The sequence below is a fragment of the Vipera berus genome (assembly GCF_964194415.1).
Source record: "Vipera berus genome assembly, chromosome: 8".
In the NCBI taxonomy this organism is placed as follows: Eukaryota; Metazoa; Chordata; class Lepidosauria; order Squamata; family Viperidae; genus Vipera; species Vipera berus.
Window position 1 is genome coordinate 13,368,504 of NC_138211.1, and position 27,028 is coordinate 13,395,531.

At 40.3% G+C, this 27,028-nt stretch overlaps 1 protein-coding gene and 1 long non-coding RNA gene across 2 annotated transcripts in view; one reads left to right on the forward strand and one right to left on the reverse strand.

The window, feature by feature from the left end:
• Window positions 1-8,350, forward strand: part of LOC308671703 — a 25,186-nt gene extending 16,836 nt beyond the window's left edge. Inside the window, exon 6 of the long non-coding RNA XR_014027276.1 lies at window positions 8,006-8,350. This is a non-coding gene — a long non-coding RNA (uncharacterized lncRNA). The remainder of the gene's footprint in view (window positions 1-8,005) is intronic.
• A 1,966-nt stretch (window positions 8,351-10,316) lies between these two features.
• Window positions 10,317-26,637, reverse strand: GOT1L1 (glutamic-oxaloacetic transaminase 1 like 1; the record flags this gene model as incomplete). The annotated part of the gene is made up of 9 exons (XM_081333418.1): window positions 10,317-10,534; window positions 13,223-13,365; window positions 14,638-14,803; window positions 18,083-18,233; window positions 19,822-19,914; window positions 22,195-22,307; window positions 23,407-23,530; window positions 24,241-24,425; window positions 26,526-26,637. 9 exons carry the CDS (start codon window positions 26,635-26,637, stop codon window positions 10,317-10,319), a joined length of 1,305 nt encoding a protein of 434 aa, XP_081189544.1.
• Window positions 26,638-27,028: the final 391 nt, after the last annotated feature.

A 27,028-nucleotide genomic window follows, 5' to 3' on the forward strand; every position in this document is an offset into this window, starting at 1 on the left:
GGGAAGATGTGTCCATTGAACCAGTAAGGGTGAGCCAGGCTTTAAAAAGCCTTTACCCTTTTTTATAATTTTGAAGAGACCCAACTGAACTAGATACACAAATAATAGGACTGGTTGTAGGCAGCTTTCTGCATTTAGAGTGTGTTTCTGAATATGGTGACCCAGCAGTAGCTTTGCTTAATTAATCTCATTGTGAACACAATGGGCATTACCCAACAAATTTGTTATGGCATTAATGAATCTCTTAATGGACATACAAAAGCTCTTCCCTCTTATATTTGCAATTATCCTTATTTTCAGTGGACTGTGATGGATTCTGCAAAATGCACTATGAGGACATCATACAAAGGTTCTCATCTTTCCTACAGTGTTTTCTGGAGAAAAGACAGTGTGATCTTGCAGCCATATTTTCCAGCGTTAATTTCTTTCTTATCTGCAGAATGAGTACTTCTAGAGTCAACATAACCAAGAGCTCTTCCATATGACACGATCAAGTTTTTCCTGTACCGTCTAACACAACGAACAACCAAGATGATAGATGTCACAGAGCAGTAATGAAGGTTTCTTCATTATTCCTTCTGCTGCTTCAGCCATTCCCTTTTTGCTTAGTGACATAGACACGTTCCCTTCAGTCTGTCCATCATCTTCCAGGCTAGAGGTTCCTACTTGGTTAACAGTCTTCAAGCTTCTGGTCCAAGTAGGCTCTGGGTTTCACACATCATGCAAAACCCTAACGAAGTCTGTTCTGTTTCAATTCAGTAGAAGTTTCAGTTCACTTCAGAAGTTTCTCCTTTGTTCTAGGTTGCTTCTCTCCTTGACTAGCTTCCAAGAAGCAATCTAGAACTAAGGAGAAACATCCTAACAGTGAGAACAATTAACCAGTGCTCCATCACTGAAGGCTTTTAAGAAGAGATGGAAGACCTCCAAGGTCCCTTTCAACTCTGTTATTCTGTATTCTCACTAGTGTTGGTTTATGGCTTATCTTTGCAAGTGAAGCAGCCCACTGTGGTATGTTTAAGAAATTATAACACAATAATGTATTTATATTTATTAAATTAGCCATTGGGAAGATACGTTCTTAAGCCTGTGAGCACCACTCTTTGTAATAATGTTTGAAATAAATGATGCATCTTCAAAGACCCCATTTTGGGAAATTTTGAAGCATCTGCATTTTCAATCACATCTGGGTGGATATTTTCATCCATGTTGTTGATCATAAGGTGTTAAGCTTATGGTGTTAGCCTACAATGTTGGGTTGAAAATATATTAACCATAATGCTATGTCTTTAAGTTGTTAATTGGCCAATGGGTGTGTAAGTGTTCTCCTGGCCATAAGAGGAAGCTAGGAACGTAGCTTCTCTCTCTCTCTCTGAATTCACTGATCTCTACTATTACTGTTTTTGCTCTGCTGTTGGTTTACTACTGTTGTAAACCTGAATTGTGTATTGACCTCTGGACCGGTAAGAAGACTTTGTAGTTTGGATTACTCCTTGGACTGTTGCTATTGTTTATGACTTGGACTGTTTATTTTTGACTGTGCATTTTTGTTCTTACACCTCAAAGTAAAATACTTTTTGCTTTTAGAACTCAGTGTATTTCTGTGTGTGACTTTTACTGCTCTCAGTGCCCTTCCTTGTCTGTGCAACTCTTTGGTAGCACAAGGAGACCTCTGCACAACAAATTCCTTAACACTGGTTATGGGCCCAGGCCTGTACTGAGAGTTAGTACACACAGTATTCCTAGCTGAGTTTGTGTTAGCTTTTTGGTGTAAAATGGCACAAGAACTGTTGTCAGGCATCTCCTGGATAACCCGGTTGGATGGGACAAACTATGTTTCCTGGTCCACAAAATGCTGCTTGCTTTTGCGCAAGGAAGGACTATGGGCTGTTGTAAATAACCCACCAGATACTACTGCTTGGGATCCAGATGACGAAGAGGATGCAAAGAAGTTAGACAACTTTAAACGTAGCAACGAGAAAGCTCTTTGCATTATTGGACTAACACTGAATGACCAGCAGCTTGTCCATATTCGTGGTGAGGAGTCTGCTGCTAGGTGTTGGGATGTTTTGCGAAGGCTTTATGTTCGTGACAGTGTGGGTGCACATATACACCTTACACGTAAGCTGTTTAGGGCTCGTTTGCAGAAGAATGGAGATATGCTGACCCATTTAAATTACATGAAGGCAACTTTTCAAGAGCTTCATGAAAAGGAGCTGATTTTTTCAGAGTTGCATCAGGTCTACATTATTCTGTCATCTTTGGATGAGAGTTATGATGGATATGTTTCTTCTTTGGAAGTCCTGACCAGAGAGGAACTGACATTGACTAACATTACTGGGAGACTGCTGGAAGAGTCCAGAAGGAGGCGTGACAGAGACCAGCTGAGAGAGACACAGCCACAAGAGGAGCAGCAATTCACCACTGCTTACAACGTCAAGAAATGTTATTCTTGTGGGGCTAGAGGGCATATAGCCAAATTCTGTAGAAAGGGTAAAAAACAGAATGTGAATAGCAGTGGGAAGGCTAAGAAGGGCATTGGTTTGGCTATTTCTGGTGAACCAACATCCAGAAACAATGAATTGTGGGTTGTTGATAGTGGGGCTTCACAATGCATTACTAAAGTGAAAGAGAGGTTTGTTAATATGAAAAACAGCAACCAATATGTTTCACTGGCAAACGGTTGGAGGATGAAGGCCTCTGGTGAAGGTAATTCCTATTGTCCATGCATTAATGAACAGTTACCTATGTTATATATACCTAAGCTAAGATTCAACCTGTTATCTGTAAGGAAATTGGTTAAGGTTGGGTTTGTGGTAACATTCAGAGGGGAGCAATGCACTATTGAGAGGAATGGAACCTGTGTAACTGCTAATTTGAAAAATGGTTTATTCGTTCTCACAAGTAACCAGGTTAGTACAGTTAAAGCTAACTCAATATGTGAGAACAAGAAGCCACATGATGAATGTATACATTTATTGCATAGGCGGTTAGGGCATGTAAACTTTAACTCACTACGTAAAACAGTGGAATTAGTAGAGGGAGTTAAACTGAAGCCATGTAGTAAGTATTTGAATTGCAATGCCTGTAATCAGGAAAAGAGTAAGGCAACTCCTGCACACAGGATAAACAGCTTCAAAACAACTGTTCCTTTGGAAGTTGTGTTTACTGATTTAATTGGACCCATGAAACCAAGTTTAGGAGGATCATGTTATATTTTAAGTATACTTGACCACTACTCTAGATATGGTTTTTGTTATCTGCTTAAGTCAAAGGCAGACACTTTCCAACAATTTGCAAACTGGCTGAAGTTCGTGGAGAGAAAAACAAAGAGAAAGGTTCAGTGCATAATTACTGATAATGGTACTGAATTTACAAACAAGCGTTTTGTTGATATGCTACAATCAGCTGGCATTGAGCATAAACGTTCAGCCCCTTATAGGCCTCAACATAATGCTTTTGTTGAGAGACGTGGGCAAACGTTACAAGCCATGATGAGAACTATGTTAAGAGATTCTGGCTTAACAGATAGACTGTGGGGGGAGGCAGCAAAATGTGCAAACCATGTTCTGAATTTAGTTGTTAATACTTCTACTGGTAAAATACCATATACAATATGGCATGGTAGAAGACCAAACCTTGAGTACCTGCACACATTTGGCACCCCAGCTTGGGTCCACATTCCTGCACAACTCAGGAGTAAAGGCCAACATAGGGCTAGGCAATTATACTTCGTAGGTAATCACAGATCCTATCGTTTCTGGGAACGAGGCACAACTAATGTATATAACAGTGCTAGTGCAAAATTCCTTGAGCACGTTGGTTGGGATAGGTTAGAGCAAGTAACTGTTAATACTGATCCTCTAGTGTTTGAGGACTCCTCTGATAACGTAACTAGTAATGATAATGCATCTCCTGTAAATATAAAAGATGAAGAGGAGATAGGGGAGATAATAGAGGAATCAGAGGAAGGAAAGGAGTCTGAAATTCAAAGCCCTGTAATTCCTTGGCGTTCAATGCGTATAAGACATCCACCTGATCGCTATGAAGCTAGTATAGTATGTCAAGTTAGTGTAGAGCCTTCTAACTATGATGAGATCGGGATGTATCCTGAAAAGGAACAGGCATCATGGAAAGCTGCAATGAACAGGGAGTTGAATTCTTTGCAGGATCTTAAGGTTTATGTGAAAGCAAAACTGCCACCTGGTGAGCAAGCTATAGGTTGTAAATGGATATATAAGTTAAAGAAAGGTGTAGACGGGACTGTAACCCATAAGGCACGTTTGGTTGCACAAGGTTTTGCCCAAACTACTGAGGATTATGACGAAGTGTTTGCACCCAGTCTAAGGGCGACTACTTTAAGAGCAGCTTTAGTATGGGCAGCTAAAAACCAATATATGGTTAACCATGTAGATGTTGAAACTGCATATCTACATGCTCCATTGCAACATACTATTTATTTAAGAATACCACCAGGATTGACCAGTGATAGAGACCATGATTGTTGGGAATTAAAGAAAAGCCTCTATGGATTGAAACAATCAGGCTATGAGTGGAACAAATGTATAGTAAATGAGTTAAGTGCAATAGGTTTTGTAGCCAGTAATGCTGATCCTTGTTTGTTTAGAAGAGAACACAACGGAGCATTATCTTTTCTCTTATTATTCACAGATGATATTGCAATAATAACAAAAAATGAGTTAGAAGCACAAACTATCATTTCAAGATTGCAAAATAAATTCACAATTAGAAATCTTGGGAAAATAAGCCACTATTTGGGGTTAGATATTGTGAAAACGAATAGGGGTTTTAAGGTGTCGCAAGCCAGTAAGATATCTCAGTTATTAAAGAGATACAATATGGAAATGTGTAAACCAGCAAAAACTCCGATGGCTATGGATTTTAAGGACACTAATGTTGAGAGTCCTGTATTTGATAAGACTATGTACCAATCTTTGATAGGAAGTCTTATGTATCTGAGTAATTGGACTAGACCTGATATTTCTTACTGTGTAAACCAATTAGCTAGGTACAACAATAATCCAACTGTTAGACACTGGCAATCAGCTAAACGAGTATTAAGGTATTTGAAACAGACTATTCACTACTCGTTATATCTAGAGCCAAATCGTGAGTTAATCCTTACTGCATATGCAGATGCGAGTTTTGCCTCTGATTCAAACACTCGTAAATCTACCTCAGGGTTGGCTATAATGTTGGGTGATTCTTTAATTGGATGGAAGTCTATTAGACAAAAACACATAAGCTTATCTACAATGGAGGCTGAATTTTCATGTCTATCAGTGTTATGTACAGAACTGCTAGTGTACAAACAATTATTGTTAGATATGGGTTTAAATGTAAATGATCCATTTATTGTGTATGAGGACAATCAAGCTGCGATAAAGATGGCTAATAGTGCTGCAGTAAGAACAAGATCTAAACATACTGATCTTCGTTATTTAAATGTCAGACAATGTGTCAAAGATAAATTAATACAGTTAGAGTATTGTCCATCTGATGTAAATATTGCAGACCATTTTACGAAGGTACAAAGTGCTGTGAAACACAATGCTAATTGTGAAAGAATGTGCATAAGATTGTAAGAGTTATATATTATTCTACCCAAAGGGGAGAATGTTAGGCTTATGGTGTTAGCCTACAATGTTGGGTTGAAAATATATTAACCATAATGCTATGTCTTTAAGTTGTTAATTGGCCAATGGGTGTGTAAGTGTTCTCCTGGCCATAAGAGGAAGCTAGGAACGTAGCTTCTCTCTCTCTCTCTCTGAATTCACTGATCTCTACTATTACTGTTTTTGCTCTGCTGTTGGTTTACTACTGTTGTAAACCTGAACTGTGTATTGACCTCTGGACCGGTAAGAAGACTTTGTAGTTTGGATTACTCCTTGGACTGTTGCTATTGTTTATGACTTGGACTGTTTATTTTTGACTGTGCATTTTTGTTCTTACACCTCAAAGTAAAATACTTTTTGCTTTTAGAACTCAGTGTATTTCTGTGTGTGACTTTTACTGCTCTCAGTGCCCTTCCTTGTCTGTGCAACTCTTTGGTAGCACAAGGAGACCTCTGCACAACAAATTCCTTAACATAAGGTGGGGAGGGAGTGGAGGAGAAATGGAGCCACAATGAGCAAAATCCTGTTTTTCCTTGTTTTTGTCTTCTGATACTAAGATCTGCATATGTTTGCCATATTGGATATTATCAAGGGCAATTGCAATAAAGTTTTAACATCTGCGTACCATATAATTTTGCTGTTGAGCTGTGAAGAAGCTATTTTTTTTTTGCACTAAGCAAAATATTCAACTCCAGGCATAATTGCAAATTATGTCTAATTGCAATTCAATTCAATGAAAGATGAATAAAGTATGCAAATTAGACATCTTATCTAATTTGCTGTCATTTTGATACTGCCTATCTTCAGAATGAGGCAAATAGTCAAAAGGAAAGATTACCAAAAAAATAACTTTTTTTTTTACTGCTACCGAAGAGAGAAGAAAATGTGACATGAAGAAAATTAATTGTCAGATACACAGCTGGTGACAACTATGGAGGTACCTACTAGGAAAGTATCCAAGTCAGGTCCTGAAGATTTCTGAGTTTATTATCTTTATCTTGCTTGCTTTCATATTTTCGGCTTGCTTAGAGGGTCAAAACCCAGTTTTTCTAAAGACATTTGGAAGGAAAACTAACATGCCATTTCACCAAGAACGTGACTTCACGTCTCACTCAATTCCTGTACCCATCCCAAAATTGTGGGAGTGGTTTGCAACTGCTTTCCCCCAGGATGTTTTTTGCACAAGTCTCCAGTAGTCCCAAAGATGCTTTTCCAAAAGGCAAGCGGACTTTCTTGTTTGTGTTTTCCCCCTCGGAAACATTTCACTTCTCATCCAAGAATTTCTTCAGTTCTCCAGTAGCAAAAAGGCCATTGCAATGTTTACTGGAAGGGTGTGCTGTGTGCTACGTATTGGCTCATCAAATGGTTAGTTCCTGACTAAGCTATGATGGATGAATTCTTGCAATGCGCCAAACCAGAAAGATTGCTTCTTCTAATGAGAATGAAACAAGGCATTCCTGTGCAATCTTGATGGTGTGAATAGGGAAGGCAGAGGACTGAAGGTTAATATAATTTCCTCCTTCCTCCCCTTCCTTGATGCGGTGGCTCAGTGGGTTAGGATGCTGAGCTTGTCGATCAGAAGGTCGGCAGTTAGGCGGGTCGAATCCTGAGTGCCGCATAACAGAGTGCCTGTTACTTGTCCCAGCTTCTGCCAACCTAGCAGTTCGAAAGCACGTAAAAATGCAAGTAGAAAAATAGGGACCACTATGGTGGGAAGGTAACAGCGTTCCGTGCGCCTCTGGCATCTAGTCATGCCGGCCACATGACCACGGAGACGTCCTCGGACAAGCGCTAGCTCTTTGGCTTTGAAATGGAGATGAGCTAGTCGGAAACGACTAGCACGCATGTGCAGGGAGACCTTTACCCTTTCATATCTCCCCCATTTCTTTCAGATGAGAAGGAAGCAGTTGCAGAAAACACACCTCTGCAGAAAGGGACAGGATCTAACTGATTATTATGCAATGAAAAAGAAGTGCAGTGTTAATGTGAATTATTAAAACAAACAAATAAACAAGTTATTCAAAGCAGGCTTATTCTTTACAGAAGCCAGAAGCTTTCAGTGATGGGCGTAATAGCGTTGAAAACTCTCAAAACAATCATTGTTGATCTGTTTATAACTGGTCCTTAAATGAGGACAAAATGCCATAGTTCTGTTTGGAGGAAATAAGATGCTGAATGCAAAGAATTAATAAGAAATGGCTTTTTTTTAACATCCTGCCCCCTGCCCTCCCATTTTGGCTGCTAGACAAAATTGTATATTTCCACCTGACGCTGTTTATTTTCTGCAAGCCCATTATTTTAAAAAGTCTTGGAGCAGACTCTTCTGTTGTAGTGTACTGAGTTTAAATATCGATTTTCCCCCCCTTATCTAGAGAACATCAGCATCACGATTCATAGCCCTTTTGACAAAGTCAGACACAACTGAAGTGAAATTCCTATCACGCTCTTGTAATGGAAGTTGGGCATGACCTTGGGGGAATGCGGGGAAAAGTTGCTGCCTAGGAAACAATCTGAGAAGAGAGGCTTAACCGTCAGAAGAAGAAACCTAAGAAGACCGCCTTAATGGATTAAACATTTAAAAATTTAAGAATTGTGTTTCCCGTCTGGAGAACTGACAGTGTCTTAGATTTATGAAGACAAGATTTGATGCCTATTTGGTTGTAGAGGGAATAACAGTTTGTATTGCTCGGTCTCTTTGCATTCTGGTTTACTGGTTCCCACCCCCTCTCTTAAAATAAATAAGGAGAAATGTAGCAAAACATTTTTTTCTTTTCTTTTACTTGGTGGGTAGAAATATGCTCATGGCTCTACTTTCTTGAGAATGTTCTGTACTTTTTTGTTTAGAAAAGGATGTTCCTTAGAACAACACATCTAATTTCTTCCATAAAGGATTTGTCAGTTCTTTTCCTTGAAAACTAAAAATAAACTATCCAACCAGCTATTAATACATGCCTGATTGTTAAAACATGTATATTGTCCTTTTTCAGCTGAGCCTTTAATGCTTCTCATTTACGGCTATCACTTTCATGAGTGGTTCCTTGGACATCTCATGCTTCCTGCGATAGTGAATTTCAGTCCTTTGTCTCCTTTTTGTTGATTAACCTTCTGGGTGTCTGCATCAGGGACAACCCAGTGCGGTTGCCATAGAAACCACTGAGTTAACCCATCCTAGCACACATCACAACTAGATTCAAATAAGTCCTAAAACCCCAAAAACGCAAACCAATCACAACTCCAAAGAGACAAGTCTGGCTAAAGGTCAAGAAATGCCAGCTAAACATTCAGAGCTGGAAACTTGAGACCCATTTCAAATATTTTTGGGAACTGTAGTCTCCAAATATCTAGAAAGCACCACTTTGGAGAATGTCCTAACCCTAACCCTAACCTGAACCCACTATCTCTCACATACACACATATCATACTATATCTGACAGAAAGCTTAAGGGGACAGTCTGAATTCCAGTGGAAACTTCCTTCAACCAACCTTTAGAAGAAGAAAGAGATTGTTTATGTGACTATAACCACATTCCTCAATTCCAGATTCTGCCCTTCTTTGTGTTGGAGGTTGTGCACGTATTAGCATTTCTGGGAACAGGTAATCTGCCCTGAACATTGATTAGTGCAGTATGTTTTCTACCTATAACTAAAAATAAAATAAAATATAAATAAATAAAATAAAATAACCTATAACTGAATGGAGATTCATTTAGCTAACTACATCCTACCAAAAGGACAGTCAATGAGCATGTCCTCTCTCTCTCTCTCTATATATATATATATACATATGTGGATGTTTGGTCATTCGGGTTTTTCCCCGCGTAGAACTAAAGGTGTAGGAGCAACGTTTCGACGAAATCCCATCCGTCATCATCAGGCTAGTGGCTTCAACTTCCTTCTTCTTCCTTCTTCTCCCAGACGAATGACCAAACATCCACATACAAACACCCGCGAAAACCTCAGAAAACATATATACATACACACACACACACACACACACACACACACACACACATATATATATATATATATATATATATATATATATATATATATATATATATATATATTTAAGGTAAAGGTTCCCCCGCACATGCGTGCTAGTCATTTCCGACTCTAGGGCCCGGTGCTCATCTCTGTTTCAAAGCCGAAGAGCCAGCGCTTGTCCGAGGACGTCTCTGTGGTCATGTGGCCAGCATGACTAGACGCTAAAGGCGCACGGAACGCTGTTACCTTCCCACCGTAGTGGTCCCTATTTTTCTACTTGCATTTTTACGTGCTTTCGAACTGCTAGGTTGGCAGAAGCTGGGACAAGTAACAGGTGCTCACTCTGTTACGTGGCACTCGGGATTCGACCCGCCAAACTGCCGACCTTCTGATCAACAAGCTCAGTGTCCTAACCCACTGAGCCACACACACACACACACACACACACACACATACATACATATGTGCCTGAGAAGAAAGCAATCTCTTGGACAAAGAGTAAACAGCACTTATATACTGGAAAAAGTAGACTTTGGTGTCTTTCCAAAGGAGCAGTCTACTTCACAAAGATTCACGTCAGAGATCATTTTGGCAACATGTGGCAACTGGAGATCACGATTATGATCAGTTTCAAGAAACATATATACATTGACCAGGTAAAGAGTTTCCGAAATACAGTTTTACTAGAACACTCTTGATTTAAAGAGAATCTGATAAATCTATGGAGCTCTTCTCGGGTTCTTGATCAGCCGTTATGCTGAGGTAGCTGGGATTTTGACAGGTGGTGACCAAGATGGCTTCATGGATGCTTTGTGCGATATAGCCCAAATTCTTGGAGTTAATGCTGCAAATGTTGATCTGCCCGTTAGCAAGAAGGTAGATATGTTTGTGCTTCTCTAGGAACTCCACTTGGGAAGCTGGCAGGGAAAAAGAAATGCTTTTCACTTTGAGGGATCTCCCGCTAAGAAGAAAAAAATAGCTTAAATAGGAACAATGTGTGCATCTGGTTTGTATGAATGGCTGTGGATTTTATGCCGGAAGACTGGCAAATATCTAGGAAATCTGTCGATGGAGATTCTCAGTCATCCAGACCATGGTTGTACCAAAGGTGCTTTTTTCAAGAGGCAACTGGACTTTCTTGTTTTTCTTTGAAGATATTTCGCTTCTCATCCAAGAAGCTTCTTCAGCTCTGATTGGATGGTGAGGGATGGAAGGATTTATATTCCGTGCAGATAGCTGGTCATTTGCATTCATTTAGAGAGTCGCTGAGGCCACTTGGAGGTTTATCTGTGTCCTCAGGGTCACCTGAGTGGTGCAAATGGGTGTGGAGCCTTCTTGGAACTGCTGAAAGGACTGTGTTGTAGACTGGAGATAGATGATGCGATATCCCTCCCCCTCTGTTGAGAGAGGGCTGTTTAGTTTTAACATAGGTGGCCTCTTTGCTCCCCTCATTTAAACCAGCAGTCTTCTCTGTTCAAAATGTGGACTTTGCTGTCTTCGAAAGAGTGGCCTTTGTCTTTTAAATGCAGATGGACTGCTGAACCTCATCCCCAAGGACACAGATAAACCTCCAAGTGGCCTCAACGACTCTCTAAAAGAATGCAAATGGCCAGCTGCCTGTAAGGAATATAAATCCATCCATTCTCCACCATCCAGTCAGAGCTAAAGAAGTTTCTTCGATGAGAAGTGAAACCTTCTTCAAATTAAAACAAGAAAGACCTTTTGCCTCTTGAAAAAAGCACCTTTAAGAGATCTAGCTAACCTCCCTTCCATTATTTAATAGAGGAGAAGACATTTTGATCTCTGGGGGCACCTTTTCAACCCACATCCCAAGGCATCTCCAGACAGCTGCCAAAACCAGCCAGACTTTCCCAACATTCGGGGTGGGGGGGAGAGAACACAAAAAAAACTAATTTTAAAACCTGCAATGGGTATAACATACTTTATAGAAAAACTTCAATCTGCCTTCCAAAATAGCCATTAGAGCAATAAAAGAGCAGAGCATCCAGATCCCAGTCACATTCATAACTCAGGCTTTTGCCTGATTCATACGCTCACTGTGGCTTTGGCTTTCTGCATTCAATCCATTGCTGGCTATTGAAAGATTGCCCATTCCTGGATCAAAATAGGCATACCAGATTTGGACTGCAAAACACTGCATGGCACCAGATGTTCAGCCAAGGGGTATGGAAACCTCCAAAGGTCATCTAACTTTTGTAGCCTTGGTGGAGCAGGGGGCTAATGCCTCCTTAAGTAACACCAGCTGCCTGCAATTAGTGCAGATTCGCATCCCACCAGGCTCAAGGTTGACTCAGCCTTCCATCCTTCCGAGGTAGGTAAAATGAGGACCCAGATTGTTGGGGGCAATTAAGCTGACTTTGTAATAATGCCGCTTGGGGGTGTGTGTGAAAGCCCTAATAAGCAGGCATATACATAGAATGAAGGCTACTGCTAAGCTTGTAAGCCGCCCTGAGTCTTCGGAGAAGGGCGGGATATAAATGGAATTAAAATAAAAAAAATAAACCTGTAGCAAGCCTGGGAAGAGTGTGTTATTGCCAAAAAGAGCAGTTCTAAAATGATACTGGATTGATCTGGCATATTAGCTTTCTCCAACATGATGCCATGCTAATATGCTGATGTACATCCTCCAGAGACTCGGTAAATAATGGATAGTGACCTTACTGCAAAACTGAATCTGGGTCGGTCACCGGGATTGATTGGTAGATAGATGATAGATGATGATTAGCTGTTGTTTCCTTTTGCTGCCAATCGCCAGCCATCAATATACCAATCAACCAATAGGAAAGCAATCAACCAATAGGAAAAAATAAAAAAAATGTATTATGAATAAATTAAGTGTATTCATTTACTTAGAGGTTCTTTGGAGTTTTTGTCTTGCTCCATCACCCTCTGAATGCAACCAACGGTTCTAGAGTTAATTAACTGCGAGAGTAATTACACCATAACCACATGGAAATATGTGGAACCTTATTTGCTTCCAAAAGCCTTTTGATTTATTTTTTTTTGATACCTGGCTAATAAATCTTATAAAGAAACAAATTAATTAATAATTTTTTGATGCAAAGCTTCGGTTTAAAAATATGAGTCAAAGCTGATTTGTTTGAATTTTCAGATCAGATCAACCTTGTTAATCAAACTGGAAAGTTGCATGAATCTGCAAAACGTCTCTTTTCAAATCCATCTGATAGTTTGGAAGGGATTTTAGCAAATGTGCAATAGATTTTTCTTTTCCAGATCAAATCGTTCAAAATCAAAAATTACAAATTGTCATCAGTCTTTGAATTGGATTGAATCAAGATTTTGATTGGATCAACATTGACTTTCACAACCTCCATGGAAGATATTTATAGTTTGGACTGAGAAATAGGGAGTGGCTCAAACTTACCCTATGTCTCCCAAGCACAACACTTTTATCTCTAACTCCTACTGAGTTTATCATGAAGGAGTTCCATAATTTCAATATACCTTGATGCAGAAATGAAAAAAAGAAGCCATAGAGCAGTTGAGGTTTCATCAGCCAGTAGTTAGGAAGAGCTATCCTTGGTTTGTCAACAAACAAATTACAGTATTCATTGAATACTTACAATTCAATCCAATAAAGCTATGGACTCCTAACTGCCTTGTAAGATGCTCCCAGGAACCCGGTGTTCCCAGAATCCGCAATTTCTCTTTCAACTTTTCCCTAATCAACATAATCCTCTTCACTAGTGTCTGAAGACTTTGTTTCCTAAGGAGGTTGGAGTTCAGAAAAAACAAAATAAACCCGTGGCTGTGGAAACTGATCATGTCTATATAGAACTGAATTAAAATCAAAGAGTTTTCTCTCTTAATACAGCATTTAGTTAATGTAGCAAGCCTGGGAAGAGTGCGTTATTGCCAAAAAGAGCAGTTCTAAAATGATACTGGATTGATCTGGCATATTAGCTTTCTCCAACATGATGCCATGCTAATGTGCTGATGTACATCCTCCAGAGACTCGGTAAATAATGGATAGTGACCTTACTGCAAAACTGAATCTGGGTCGGTCACCGGGATTGATTGGTAGATAGATGATAGATGATGATTAGCTGTTGTTTCCTTTTGCTGCCAATCGCCAGCCATCAATATACCAATCAACCAATAGGAAAGCACCACATAAATAGGACTTACAGAAAGGCCCCAAGCACATATTCTGCTAGAGAGAAGTTCCCAGAGGATGGGCTACAGCACAAGGCTGAAAGCCTGGAAGAGTAGATCTCTGGTCCCGACCAAATTTGATTTTGTAGCATTATCCTGGGACATGTATATTTGCCTTCATTAGCGACATTGTTGACCAGGAATTTTAGAAGCTATAGTCAAATAATTCAAAAGGGCATTTCATTGGGAAAGGTAACTATGTGCATTTGAAATGACTGACCCTCAGTTCTGCAATTTAGAACTTCCTAGAATTTTAAAAGACATTGAAGAAATAATTGGTTAAAAGCAGTACAAAGAAATTATTCCTAGAAACCACTCCTACATATATCAATGGCCAGAGAGTCACACTGTGCTAATAAGCACCATTCAAGGTAACTACGTTGTCTTCTACTTCCAATAAAAAAAAACAAAGCTTCATTCCACTTGTCAGTTAGAAGTTTCAGGATAGAAATGCTGTGAATTATGAAAATTGAATTCAAATGCCACTCAGTTGGCCAAACTAAATTGTCTGGAACCAGAAGACAATCCTAATGACCTATCCTAACACTTCTGTACCAGCTCACCAAGTGTTTTCAAGAATCCTTATTCTTGTTTTATTTAGATGAGGACACAGAAGATGGCAGAACCTCCATCTGAAGAATGCTATTGGCTTTTTTTCTTTGTCTTCCCTCATACCAAGCAAAAAGTTTATAACTTAACAGTATATTCTTGGATACTTCACTATAGCAGATGGATCCTAATAGTCCCAAGATGGTAATACAGAGAGATGATTTCATGGCTAATGTAACTTCAGACTATCTGATTACTTGTCTTAACTTCTTACCATTCATAGAAATGAGCAGGGCTGGTCAGTACGATGGTAATCACCCGTGCCCCTAAGCTGGTGGGTCCAAACCATGTCATGGCTATTAGCTGAGCTATCTGTGAGTGGATTCGGATCAGGGTTTGATTGTCTGTTGTCACCACAATGAGGTTCCCCACTCGTTCATCTGCATGAGATAGCCAAAGAGACACGATGCTGCAGTGCTTAGTATATTGTAGTTGAGCCTGTATTTCTATGAAACTAGCTTTCTCCAAATATTCCTTCCTCAGCCAAGCCTCTTAATATTAGGGTTCTTGTCATCCCATCAAATACAGAAACTTATTCTGATTCACTCTCTCTACATTTCACCAATTACCAAAAGAAGAGTTCCCCATAAATTCTGGGGTCTTGGAGAAGAGTCTACTTTTCCTTGAGGATAATAGATCAATCAGAGACATCCAATCCACATGAATCCAGATGGGGAGATAATGGATGGACTGTTTTCTTTTGTCCTCCCCTCACAAATGCCAGGAGAATCAGAGTCAGATTACTCTTGTCAGAGATGTGAACCGATGTTCAGGGAAGATTTCTGAATTAGTCTAGGATCTGTTTGATTTCGGGGCTGAACATTTTCTAGCTTATCTCTGTTTTCTGACATTAAATCCATCAGACTTTGGTAAGAAGACGGGTAACTTCATGAGACCTACTAGAGATGACAGATGAACTTCTCATTGTAAGACCTTCTCCAGAAGTTGTGGATGCTCCATCACTGGAGGCTTTCAAAAGAGACTGGACAACCATTTGCCTGAAGTGGTATAGGGTCTCAAGCAGGGGGTTGGACTGGAAGACCTCTGAAGTCCCTTCCAACTTGATTATTCTATGTTCTATGTTCCTCCTTTCTCCTAGGAACCAAAGCTTTTTGATAGGCCTTGCATTTTTATCCTTGACAACTCTTAACACAACACAAATTGAACCTGTTTAAGAGACAGGAAAGGGACACGGTGGCTCAGTGGGTTAAGACACTGAGCTTGTCGATCAGAAGATCGGCAGTTTGGCGGGTCGAATCCCGAGTGCTGCGTAGCAGAGTGAGCGCCTGTTACTCGTCCCAGCTTCTGCCAACCTAGCAGTTCGAAAGCACGTAAAAATGCAAGTAGAAAAATAGGGACCACTCTGGTGGGAAGGTAACAGTGTTCCATGAGCCTTTGGCGTCTAGTCATGCCGGCCACATGACCACAGAGACGTCCTTGGACAAGCGCTGGCTCTTTGGCTTTGAAACGGAGATGAGCACCGGCCCCTAGAGTCGGAAAACGACTAGCACGCATGTGCGGGGGAACCTTTACCTTTACCTTTAAGAGACAGGAGCAAGAATATGTGCTCTAGGAAGGGATGTGACAATAAGAACAGCTTCAAATGATTTAATTACTGTGGCTGTTGTTGTGGCTACCTTTGTATCTAGGTCCTTGTTGGATTCTTTCGCTGGACAGCTCCCTTCCTAATTCAGCCTCTTTGCTTAGGATTATTTCTTTTTTATGATGGACAGCTCCTCTGCTTTCCTGTTACAAGGAGGAATTGAGGAATTGAGCCAAATAGCTTGGAAAGATAAAAAAAAGTTTAATGGGAATAATGAAGGTTTCATTATTGTTCAGCTCTTTTCATTTGCCAAGTTGCCCATTGGGGGCAAAATTGATTCAGTGATATGAGGATTGGACAACATCCAAAAAGACCTGGGTCCAAATAGCTCTTTGAAAACGATGCTTTGGATATGCTCAAGTCACCCTATACACAGACTGGTGTGAGAAGCACTAGGTGTGATGCACAAGTCCTATTTTTTAAAAAAATAAATCAATAATTTCTGCTCTAAGAATTGGGCCATCAACACTTGCGTTTGTGACATGCCCACAAGCTTTCTAAATCGATTAAGTAACATGAGTTGTTCTTTGACATCAGAAAGCAATTTTGTAGAGCCTAATTTATGACACCTTAGAATGGCACCCATAGCTCACAGTCTTTGTCTTGTCTTTATCTTTGGATAAAACAATCCAAACCATAAATAATCTAGACACCGAGCTTCAAAGTAGCAAAGGAAAGCTTGGGATTATTGTCAAAAAAAGGAACAGTTAAACTTTAAGGTGAACATTTCAGTCCTGAAAATTTAAGAACATAATTTCTTTTTTCTTGTATTTAGGGACCTCTAGTGTTTGGACATACATACTGTATATTTTTTCAGAGAGCATTTATTTTAAGAACCAGAATGCATCTGCACCTAGATTAATTATGCATTAATATCCAATTATTTCCATTGCTATTTTGGCAGAAAAGATCATACTGTAGCCACAGGCCCTGTGTTTTCAATATGCAAGGCTCAAATTCATTCTTTATATCACTCTAAAGGAAGAGAGCAGATGGTGGAAACTTGATGACTCTTCTTGAGACTTTGGAGAGATATTGTTAGTCAGGTAGTAATTTTGAGACCCATCAGGATCTGTGAAAGTGAACCTTTGAGATTGTACAAGTACTGATTAAAGTGGATGGTAATGACAAATATATCCAGTCATGCAGAAAATAGTGAAGATAGTTGACATCAAATACAGAAATGGGCTTGAAAGTAATCTTGATGAAAACTGGTGCGACTGTGTATCTGTGCACTGTTGAAAACAAACTGAATGTGCAATTCAGATGTTTTCCTGGTAAATGTGTTTAGCGACTAAAAAATAATAATCTTCCTTATCTGGATTGCAATACCTATGCACCGAGGCAGCTCTAGGACTCTTCAAATGGAAAGAATGAGAAGTGCATCCAACTTCTTCATGTACTCAAGAAAAGATAGTTGATGCATGTGCTATAGCAATAGCAGTAGCATTTAGGCTTATATACCACTCCAAAGTGCATTACAGCATTCTCTATGTGGTTTGCAATGAAGAAGCATTATTTGCACATGGCCCCCAACCACTGGGTCCTTATTTTACCAATCTTGGAAGAAGGGAAGGCTGAGTCAACTTTGAGCCCCATCAGGATCGAACTCCAGGCGGTGAGCAGAGTTTGTCTGCAATACCCCAGTTTAACCACTGCGCCATTATGGATAGAAGCTGGAGCTAGCTAGTTCAATGCCCCGCTCCTACCCCACATTTATTATTTATTTATTAAATGTATATGCTGCCCATCTCACTGATAAGGTGACTCTGGGCAACTTACAAATGGTAAAAAGATCATTATAAAAAGAATTAGAAATGGAAAAGAGGTACATAAAAACTAAGACCAAGGGGATGGATGGCACAAGGGGTGAGGCCTTCTTTTTACCCTGTCAACCACACCAGCAAAGAGTGTCCTCACTGGGGCCAGAAGCCAGCTGCAAAACCAGGTTTTAAGGCAACTGTACTTCCAATTTGTGCAGGGATTCCCAAATGACATTCAGTGGGTCCCAGTTCCCAGATGTGTGGCAAAGAGGGTCGAGAAGGCGAAGACTTACCATATAAGCCAAAGTTTTTAGAAAAGGACTGAGCACATAGCATCTCAAAACCTTTGTTTACAAACAGACGTACTGCCCAAACATCTCTGTCCAAGTCTCCCGAGGCCAGTCCTTGAGCTGCGACATCAAAAAAGGGGAAAAGATGCCTTCTCTGGGGAAACAACAATGGAAAAGAAGAAGGGAGGGAAAGACAGCAGATGTCTCCTTATAAATATAATTCATTTGTTATGGCGAATGAGTTTAACAGGACAATTTGGCCTCAATGCTGCCTTGTGTGTAGCTTAGAAATGGCTATTCACAGAGGCTGTGGAACTTCTGCAAACAAGACAGCAGAGATTATAGCCTTGATGTCAAGTACAGAAATTACGTGGGCTGACAGAGGGGAAAAAGGTACATCTAACACCCACTTTGACAGTCCCCAGTATGTATATCAAGTCTTGTAGGCTAGTAATTTTGTATGTGTATTGTCTAAAAACAGTGCATGAATAATGTCTGAGATCTGACACAGAGGCAACTTAACTGTCCTCTGTGACTCCATTCAAAGGAGAATAAACCCAGTCACTTTGTTCTAGAATATCTCAATCACTGGAAATGAGAGAAGGCTGTTTTTGCATTAGTCTTTGACTTATGAGTCGTTGCTTAGTGATCGCTTGAAAATTATGATGAACCATGCCAAAAGTATATATGACCCAGTTCTGATGGCCATCCATCCATCTGGACATGTGACTGCATTTTGGATACTCAACAACTAGCCTGTATACAGTATATGGCCATTTACAGCATCCTGCAATCCTGTGACCATGATTTACGAAGTTTGTGCTGAAAACTAGTGTTTACTTCTGGTCTGAGGCAAAAAAATGCCTCATAGCAAACTATGTGTCATCTTCCAGCTCAAGACTCCAAATAAAAGTCCAGGATTATTTTCATTTCTGAAAAGCTTACTATTTATTCAATACACGGCCTGGTAAAGGTGAGGTAAAACTAACTATAAAATCCCAAGGCATCAAACCATAGCATATAGCAGTAACATTCCTAGCCAACCCCCCCCCACCCCAGATGTCCATGTAGCTCATGTGAACAAATTCTCTTTGTTATGAGACCCATCTGCTATCTTCTTCACACCTGCTAGAATGTCCTTGAAAGGTTTCCACACTGTTGATTGTCAGCAAGATCTGGAAAGGTTTCATTTCTCTAATTAACCCATTCGAAAACAATACCTCCCCCCCTAATAACAAGATAAAAAGAGAGGCACTGTAGCTGCCAAATTTTCACTCTTGACATTATGGGTTAACTTAATGTATCTGATGATTGCTTAATGACCACGGAGTTCACTTTATGGCCTCTGTGTTTGTTATTTTACAGCCATAATGACTTATGTCCCTAATGGGCAGGCTCCGTTGTGGTCATAAGTTGATGAATACCTGTAGTATCTATTGTTCTGATTCAGGTTCAGTGCATTCATTCATGTTTTCTATAGAAATCATTCAGTTATAATTTGAATGCCAGTCATAGAAAAGAATCCTCACTGTGGCCATGTCACAGATGAATTAAATCGGAAGGGTTCTTAAACTTCACAGGCCTTGCAGTTCAGCCTAAGCTAACTCACTGTGGGTCAAGAGCAAGGTCTTAATGCCACACAGGCATGGTGTCAACAGAGGTCATTTTGCATGATATCGTTTGCAAGTGTTTCTACATATTGTGGCCTGCCTAGTCAGACTTCTCCTGAAGGTATCACTTGCCTTCATCAATGATGCAACTCTTCTCCATTCAGAGGGCTTGAAGCCAATTTCTTCAGGAGCATGCAGGAATATAATGGAGCCCTCTCGGGCATTCTGCAAGGACATTCAATATAATAGCCATCAGTTTTGGTGGGCAAGGACTTTGACAGTAGGGCAGAAGGCTTAAAAGATACAACTGGAGGCAAAGGGTTATTTACTATAATTACTGGCAGTTTTGGAAACAGCACAGTTGATTCTAAGATGCTACAAACAGTATACACAAGAGCATCATGGAGTAGCAAAATTGACAAATAATCTAATGTGATATAGGTCAAATTTCCACATTTTTAAAACCATGACTATTACCTGAAAGTTGTTGTTCTTTTTGTTGTTGTTGTTGTTGTAGAGAATTCATAGTAGTATGCATTATTTTTTCATAGAGGAAGTAACATCTAAACCTACTGTGGCTAAAGTAAGAGGGATTGGATAGCCATTCATTGTCAGAAGGAAACAAAGGATCTGTAACAGATTTTCTTTCTTTCTTTCTTTCTTTCTTTCTTTCTTTCTTTCTTTCTTTCTTTCTTTCTTTCTTTCTTTCTTTCTTTCAAGTTTTATTAGTTTATAATATACGATACAATCAAAATACAAAGTAAACAGCGGAAAAGATGGGGAAGGAAAAAGGGAGTAGAAAAGTGAGGCAAGGGAGAAAAAAAGGGGAAAAAGGCATTGACTTCTGACTTCCTTTGATGCAATAGAGTAGGGGTCTTCAAACTTGGCCCTTTTATGACTTGTGGACTTCAACTCCCAGAATTCCTGAGCCAGGCACGCTGGCTGAGGAATTCTGGGAGTTGAAGTCCACAAGTCATAAAAGGGCCAAGTTTGAAGACCCCTGCAATAGAGTGTCAACGTCAAACCTCAAACTTTTTATTTTTGCAAAATAATATAAACTAGCCATTTCAGTAACATCAAATCTATCTAACTGGTTAAGCACACAATCAAAATGTCATTTTTCTTTCCCACCCCAAGCACAAAAAATCTGGAAGCGGTTTCCACGTGGCAATAAAAGTATTCGTGCAATAAGAATCGTATTAGTTTAAACAGGAGACAGTAAGTACTAAGGGGAAAAGAGAGGAAAAATTTAATGTGAGAGCTTGAGATTTGTACTAAAGATACTTGTATGTCATTGTATGATCGATTAACCCAGCCGCTTTTTAAATACTTAAGTGTAAAACGAGAAAATCAATAAAACATTTTTCTTAAAAAAAAGTATTCATTTTTTAAAATCAGTACAGTCAGTTTAGCTGTTGTGACTCAGGGCCAGCCTGTGGGTCCGACAGCCGGGTCCGATGTATCGGAGGACTCAGATGTGGGGGAGGAGGGAAACGAACCGGCTGATGATGATTTGGAGGCTTTGCAGAGTCCTCAGCCGGGGACCTCTTCTCAGCTGTGTGAGCCCGAGAGTGCGGAGGATGATGACCCACAGCTGGCCCTGTTCAAGGACGCCCGACGCAGGAGGCAGACGAGCAGGGACAAACAAAGAAAGACTATGGGACTCCTCGGGAGGAGGCACAGGGAGACCACGCCCTGAGCTCTCTATAAAAGAAGTGTTTGGGGAGGGGCTAGTTGCTGAAAGCAACTTTTCCGCTTGAGAAGACAAGCTCTTGTGTTTTTGTTAACTGCGTAATTAAATCTTGGCAGAAGCCTTTTAGCCTTGGACGCTTTCCAGACTCTTCTCTTAATTAGGGGTTGCGAGAAGAGGGCTGGTTCAGAACATTAGCCATCTCTGCTAGCGCCATCAGTTTTTGTAACCATTCCTCCCTTGTAGGAATCGATGTAGTTTTCCATTTCTGCAGTCTTCCATAACTGATTTTCCTACCCTTGTATATAGTGCCAATTTAATGCTGAACAATAATTGACTAGATACTTGTGTATAGGATTGAGCAATAAATCTTAACTGCAACTGAACTTATGGCCCTAATTCTTTGCACTTGACACACTTCTTCTGAGCCCAATACTATAAGCCAGTGATGGCGAACCTTTTAGAGACCGAGTGCCCAAACTGCAACCCAAAACCCACTTATTTATCACTGGGTGCCAGGTGGGCATGGCCAACTCAGTGGGTGTGGCTGTGGTGGTCATGGAAGATTGGGTGGGTGTGGCCAAGGTGGGTGTGGTCACCTCAATGTCACTCATGGGGAGAGGGACACCTGTGGGGGGTGGCTGGTTGAGGAGGGACAGTTGCCACCTCCGAGGCATGGTGCGGGCACCCACAGGGAGGGCTCTGAGTGCCGCCTCTGGCACCCGTGCCACAGGTTTGCCACCACTGCTATAAGCATTACACTAGATGGCTATAGGGGTGTTGCTTTAAATATATAAATTGTTGCTTCCTGATACCTGCAGTTCTGCCACAAACATTTCTATGTCAACCGATAGCTTGATGGGATCCCAGTAATGGTAAGAACGGATATCTGTAAAGCCAGCAACTTGGAATATGCAACCAAGAGTTCCTGAAAAGACAGGGATACCCATTTTGTGTCACTTTTTTTTAACTTGGATTACTGCTCTTTAGAAGGCCAGATCCTGAAGTTGAAACTCAAATACTTTGGCCACCTAATGAGAAGGAAGGACTCACTGGAGAAGAGCCTAATGCTGGGAAAGGTTGAGGGCAAGAGAAGAAGGGGACGACAGAGAATGAGGTGGCTGGATGGAGTCACTGAAGCAGTAAGCGTGAGCCTAAATGGACTCCAGAAGATGGTAGAGGACAGGAAGGCCTGGAGGAACGTTGTCCATGGGGTCGCGATGGGTCGGACACGACTTCGCAACTAACGACAAAAAAACCCAGCATACTCATAATAAATTATGAGATGAGACTCATAATTCGGTGATTGTATGATTTACCTTCAGAAGGTTTTACATTCAATATTCAATTAAAAATCATCAGGTAACTCAATTTAAGTCTATTGAGATCTATTTCATAGGCAAGATGAAAACATTATGCTAAATGAATCAAGGGTGCATAATAGCTTCGTTGTTGTTTATGAAATTGGAGATGACTGGGGACAGGTGACAGGTGTTTTTTCAGTCTGAACTCCCAATGCTCTAAAACACAAACCCATGGTTTGATTGCCACTTTATGGCAGGAAGAATTTTATTGCTATTAGGGTGTGACTGCTGAAGCCCTCATGATAAAACCAAGTCTCATTCATGTGTAGTTCTACACAGGTACATCATTAATCAGAGGCATAAGATCACTTCTGCTATATCAGTGGTTCTCAACCTGCAGCTGGTGGACCCCTGAGGGGTTGTGATGTCATCAGAGGGGCTCTGCAAAGATTTAAAGAAATGTTATGATTTAAATCTTAAGTTAAGTCTTGGGGGTCTGTGGCCACAAAAGGTATTTTAAGGGGGTCCATGATGAAGAAAAGTTTGAGAACCACTGTGTTATATTGTGAACACCCAGATGGAAGATGAAGGCCATGTAACCTTCCAACCCCTTGATTTGTTGTTGTCATGTCTGATTTTCTTTCCCAGCAATGTTTCTAATGGCTTTAATGGTTTTAACTGTAAGACTAGGTCAAAACAGGGACAAAAAAATATATTAGCTACCCAGTTGTGGTTCAGCAATATAGATAATTGCTGGAGTTGAATGCTTGGATGGATACCAACGGTGCAAAAATTCAGCTCCGATCCACACAGCACCTGTCCCACCTATTGTGTGAACACCACCTGCCTGTTTAGAGAGAAGGAAGATATTTTTTTATCAAACAAGCATGTAGAATTGTCAACTCAACATTTCAAAAGATTAATTTTCATAGCCAGTGTTTCTCCATCTCAGCAATTTTAAGATGTATGGACTTTTAAGTCCCAGAATTCTCCAGGTAGCGTGTCATGCAAACTCAACTAAGGAGGGTTTAATCAGTCATGGTTAAATAAATTATTGCTTAGAACCAAAGTTGAATGCAGGGAGAAAATAGGAAAGGCAGAAGAAGAATTTAGCTACCCTATTTCAACAGGCAATCTAAAAATTGGTTCTAGGCCAACAGGCATTGGGTTAGTGTTTGTGATTACTTCTCAGCTTATTAATCCTCTGCGAGATTTAAGCATCCCTTCTTCCTGTCATTGGAGAAAGGGTTCTCAAATCTGGGCCAAATCACAGCTTTCTTTGACAAGAGCAACAGCACAGGAAAGAGAGCTGTGTTTTTTTCCCCCCATGATTACTCCCAAGCTGCTAATGGCCTTAAACATTCTTTCCTCCCATGCCATGGCAACAAAATAAAGTGTCATAATGAACAAGAAAAAGATGCTACCGCACCATTGTTTCCAATGGGAAAAGTTCCATAGAAGCTTTTGAGTGTAATCAATAAGGGAACATGTCTATTTGTTCCTTTCATATCCCCGTCTCCTAAGCATAGGGCCATACTCATATAAATATCCCCATACCCTGTTGTCTAAGACAGCCTGGTTGTTCTTGCCAATGATCAGTTCCATGGCTGTTTTGGTGAACTCCACGATGCCCAGTTCTCTGATGTATTCATGATCCAAAGTGGGATCTTGAGAGATTTGCCACATAATTTTTTGCACAACCGGTGGGATCCAAATCTCGTCAGCATTATCAGTGTGGCATCCTAGGAAAAGCAACATAACCGAGACATAACTGCCAATGCTTTAGAGATGAAAACTGTCAACACACTGTTATTTTTATACTTAAGCTCACGGCTTAAGCCTTTTGAACACCATAGAATAACATCTGGCTCCTTGCGTTTAAAGATTCATAACAAGGATGGAAATGGTAGTGTGGGTGTCTCCTGATGGTCACTAACTGTAAATGCCACACAGGATTTACACTGTGTAAAAATAGAGAAATCTCCCGCACTTCAAGTCTGGAAGTCATGCAAAGCCCTACATATATGACATGATATTAATGTCTGCATCTCTCTGAGAGCTTAAGGGAAAGTGGACTGAATCCACATAACCAGACTCTGAATACAGGCAGTCCTTGACTTATAACCATAATTGAACCCAGAATTGTGTTTGTGAGGAGTGTTGGCTAAGCACATTGATTTGTGCTTCTTAGATTGTAAGCCGTCCTGAGTCTTCGGAGAAGGACGGGATATAAATGGGATTAAAAAAAAAAAAGAGTTTCCCCTTGTGACCATGCCTGATTTTACAACCATTTTGCAGAAGTAAACACCAGTGTTCAGCAAACAAACAAACAAACAAACAAACAAACACATAAAAATACATTGTGGTCGTGTAACAACAGGATGATACAAAAGGCCATAAATTCAGGCTAGTTGCCAAGCACCCACAGTGCAATCATGTGACCATGTGGGGGTGATGGCAGTTAGAACTTTGAATCTAGGCCATAAATTAAAGCCTGCTGTTACATTGGATGGTAGCTATGCCAGGACTACTTGTAGCTACACAGAATAGGATAAAGATTCTTCCTCGGTTTATATAGACCACGAACTTTAAACACTAGGTCCCCTTGTCATGGAAACATGTTTTTTTCCCCTTTGAATGTAGATATTGACCATAATATTCAAAATCAAAAATATATACTAATCTCATGTGATCACAAAACGGGCTTTTTCAGTTGAATGACCTTCCCACAGATATCTAATTCAGTACCTAGGTTAGAGTCTTTACTGGTTGAAATTCTCATTTTGCTATTTCGGTTAGTGCTTCATATTTTTCATTTTAGTCTGCTGTTTTCTATGTTGGTTTTCTATGATGTTCTTCATTGCAGGTGATGATGTATATTACAGGCACTACAGTATAACTTTGTCCCCATGCCTTCATACCTTCTGTTCTATCCTAAAGGCTAAACATTTGTTGGATACTCATGGTGATTCTGAAAGACTGCCATTTTCAAAAGATTTCCCAGGGAAACACTCCAACTTGTAGGGCAGGGGTAGGCAACCTCGGCTCTTTTATGACTCATGGACTTCAACTTCCAGAATTCCTGTTGTAGGGGGACTGTACTGTTTAGAGTTTTTTTTTTTAAAAAAAAAAAACTGAAACGGAACATAAAGTAACAGAGTTGGAAGGAGCCTAGGAGTTCTTCTAGTCCAGGGGTAGGCAACCTTGGCTCTTTTATGACTCGTGGACTTCAACTCCCATGCTGGCTCAGGAATTCTGGGAGTTGAAGTCCACGAATCATAAAAGAGCCAAGGTTGCCTACCCCTGTTCTAATCCAACCCTCTGCTCGAGCAGGATAGCCTATACCATTTCGGGCCAATGGTTGTCCAATCTCTTCTTGAAAACCTCCAGTGATGGAATATCCACAGCTCCTTTAGGCAAATCACTCCTGATTAATTCTTCTAACAGGAAACCCGATCTTACCATCCAAGTTTGTTGTGAATTAGAAATCCTGATACGTGTTAGTCCACGTTGAGCCTTGGGAATCGCCTCGACAAATTCCTGCAGTTTTTTGGGCAAGACTTTTTGGAAGTGGTTTGCTTCTGCCTTCTTCTTCCTAAGGCTGAAAGTGACTTTTTCAAGGTCACCCAGCTGGCTTTCTGCCTAAGGCAGAACTATTATCTCCTGATCTCCCAATCACCAGAGAATCAAAATAGGGCTGCTTCAGATTTGGACAGTACAGTAAACCACAAACCTCAATTACTGCAGTATCTAAGAGGGTAGCATATACTGTACATGTTTGTCAATAGAGATGGCATGCAATGTAAACAGGGCTATTCGTGTCTGAATAAGAATTAGTTTACCTGCATGGCCAAGGCACACTTTTTGGGGTGAGGGATCTTCTCTGTAGACATCTAAGGGAAAATCTACTGCCTTGGCCAAGGGGACATCCAAGAAGACAGAAAGAGTTGTCATAGTACAGTTTAGCTAAGACTTAAAATGATTTTTCAGACAGATTATTGCTCTGTTGAAAAACTGGTCCATAACAAGTTCTAGTATAGCTTGCAGAGTTCCTAAGGGAACCGTTTCCTGGGAAACCAAATATATTTGCCTTTCAACATTCTGAACTAAGTGAAGGATGAAGCAGCATCGGATGGTTATCAGTCACGTTATCCTGCAAAAATGGACATATACTTACTCATTTGTACCAAAAGGTTGACTGGCAGTGCCAGAGACCATGTATATACTCCTGGCACCATATATGTCAAACCACTAGCTTTAGATTTAAGACAATGCCTTGTTCAAAAATTGTGTTCAACCATCACATGGTTTAATTGGTTTTTGGTACAGAAACTGGTATGAACCC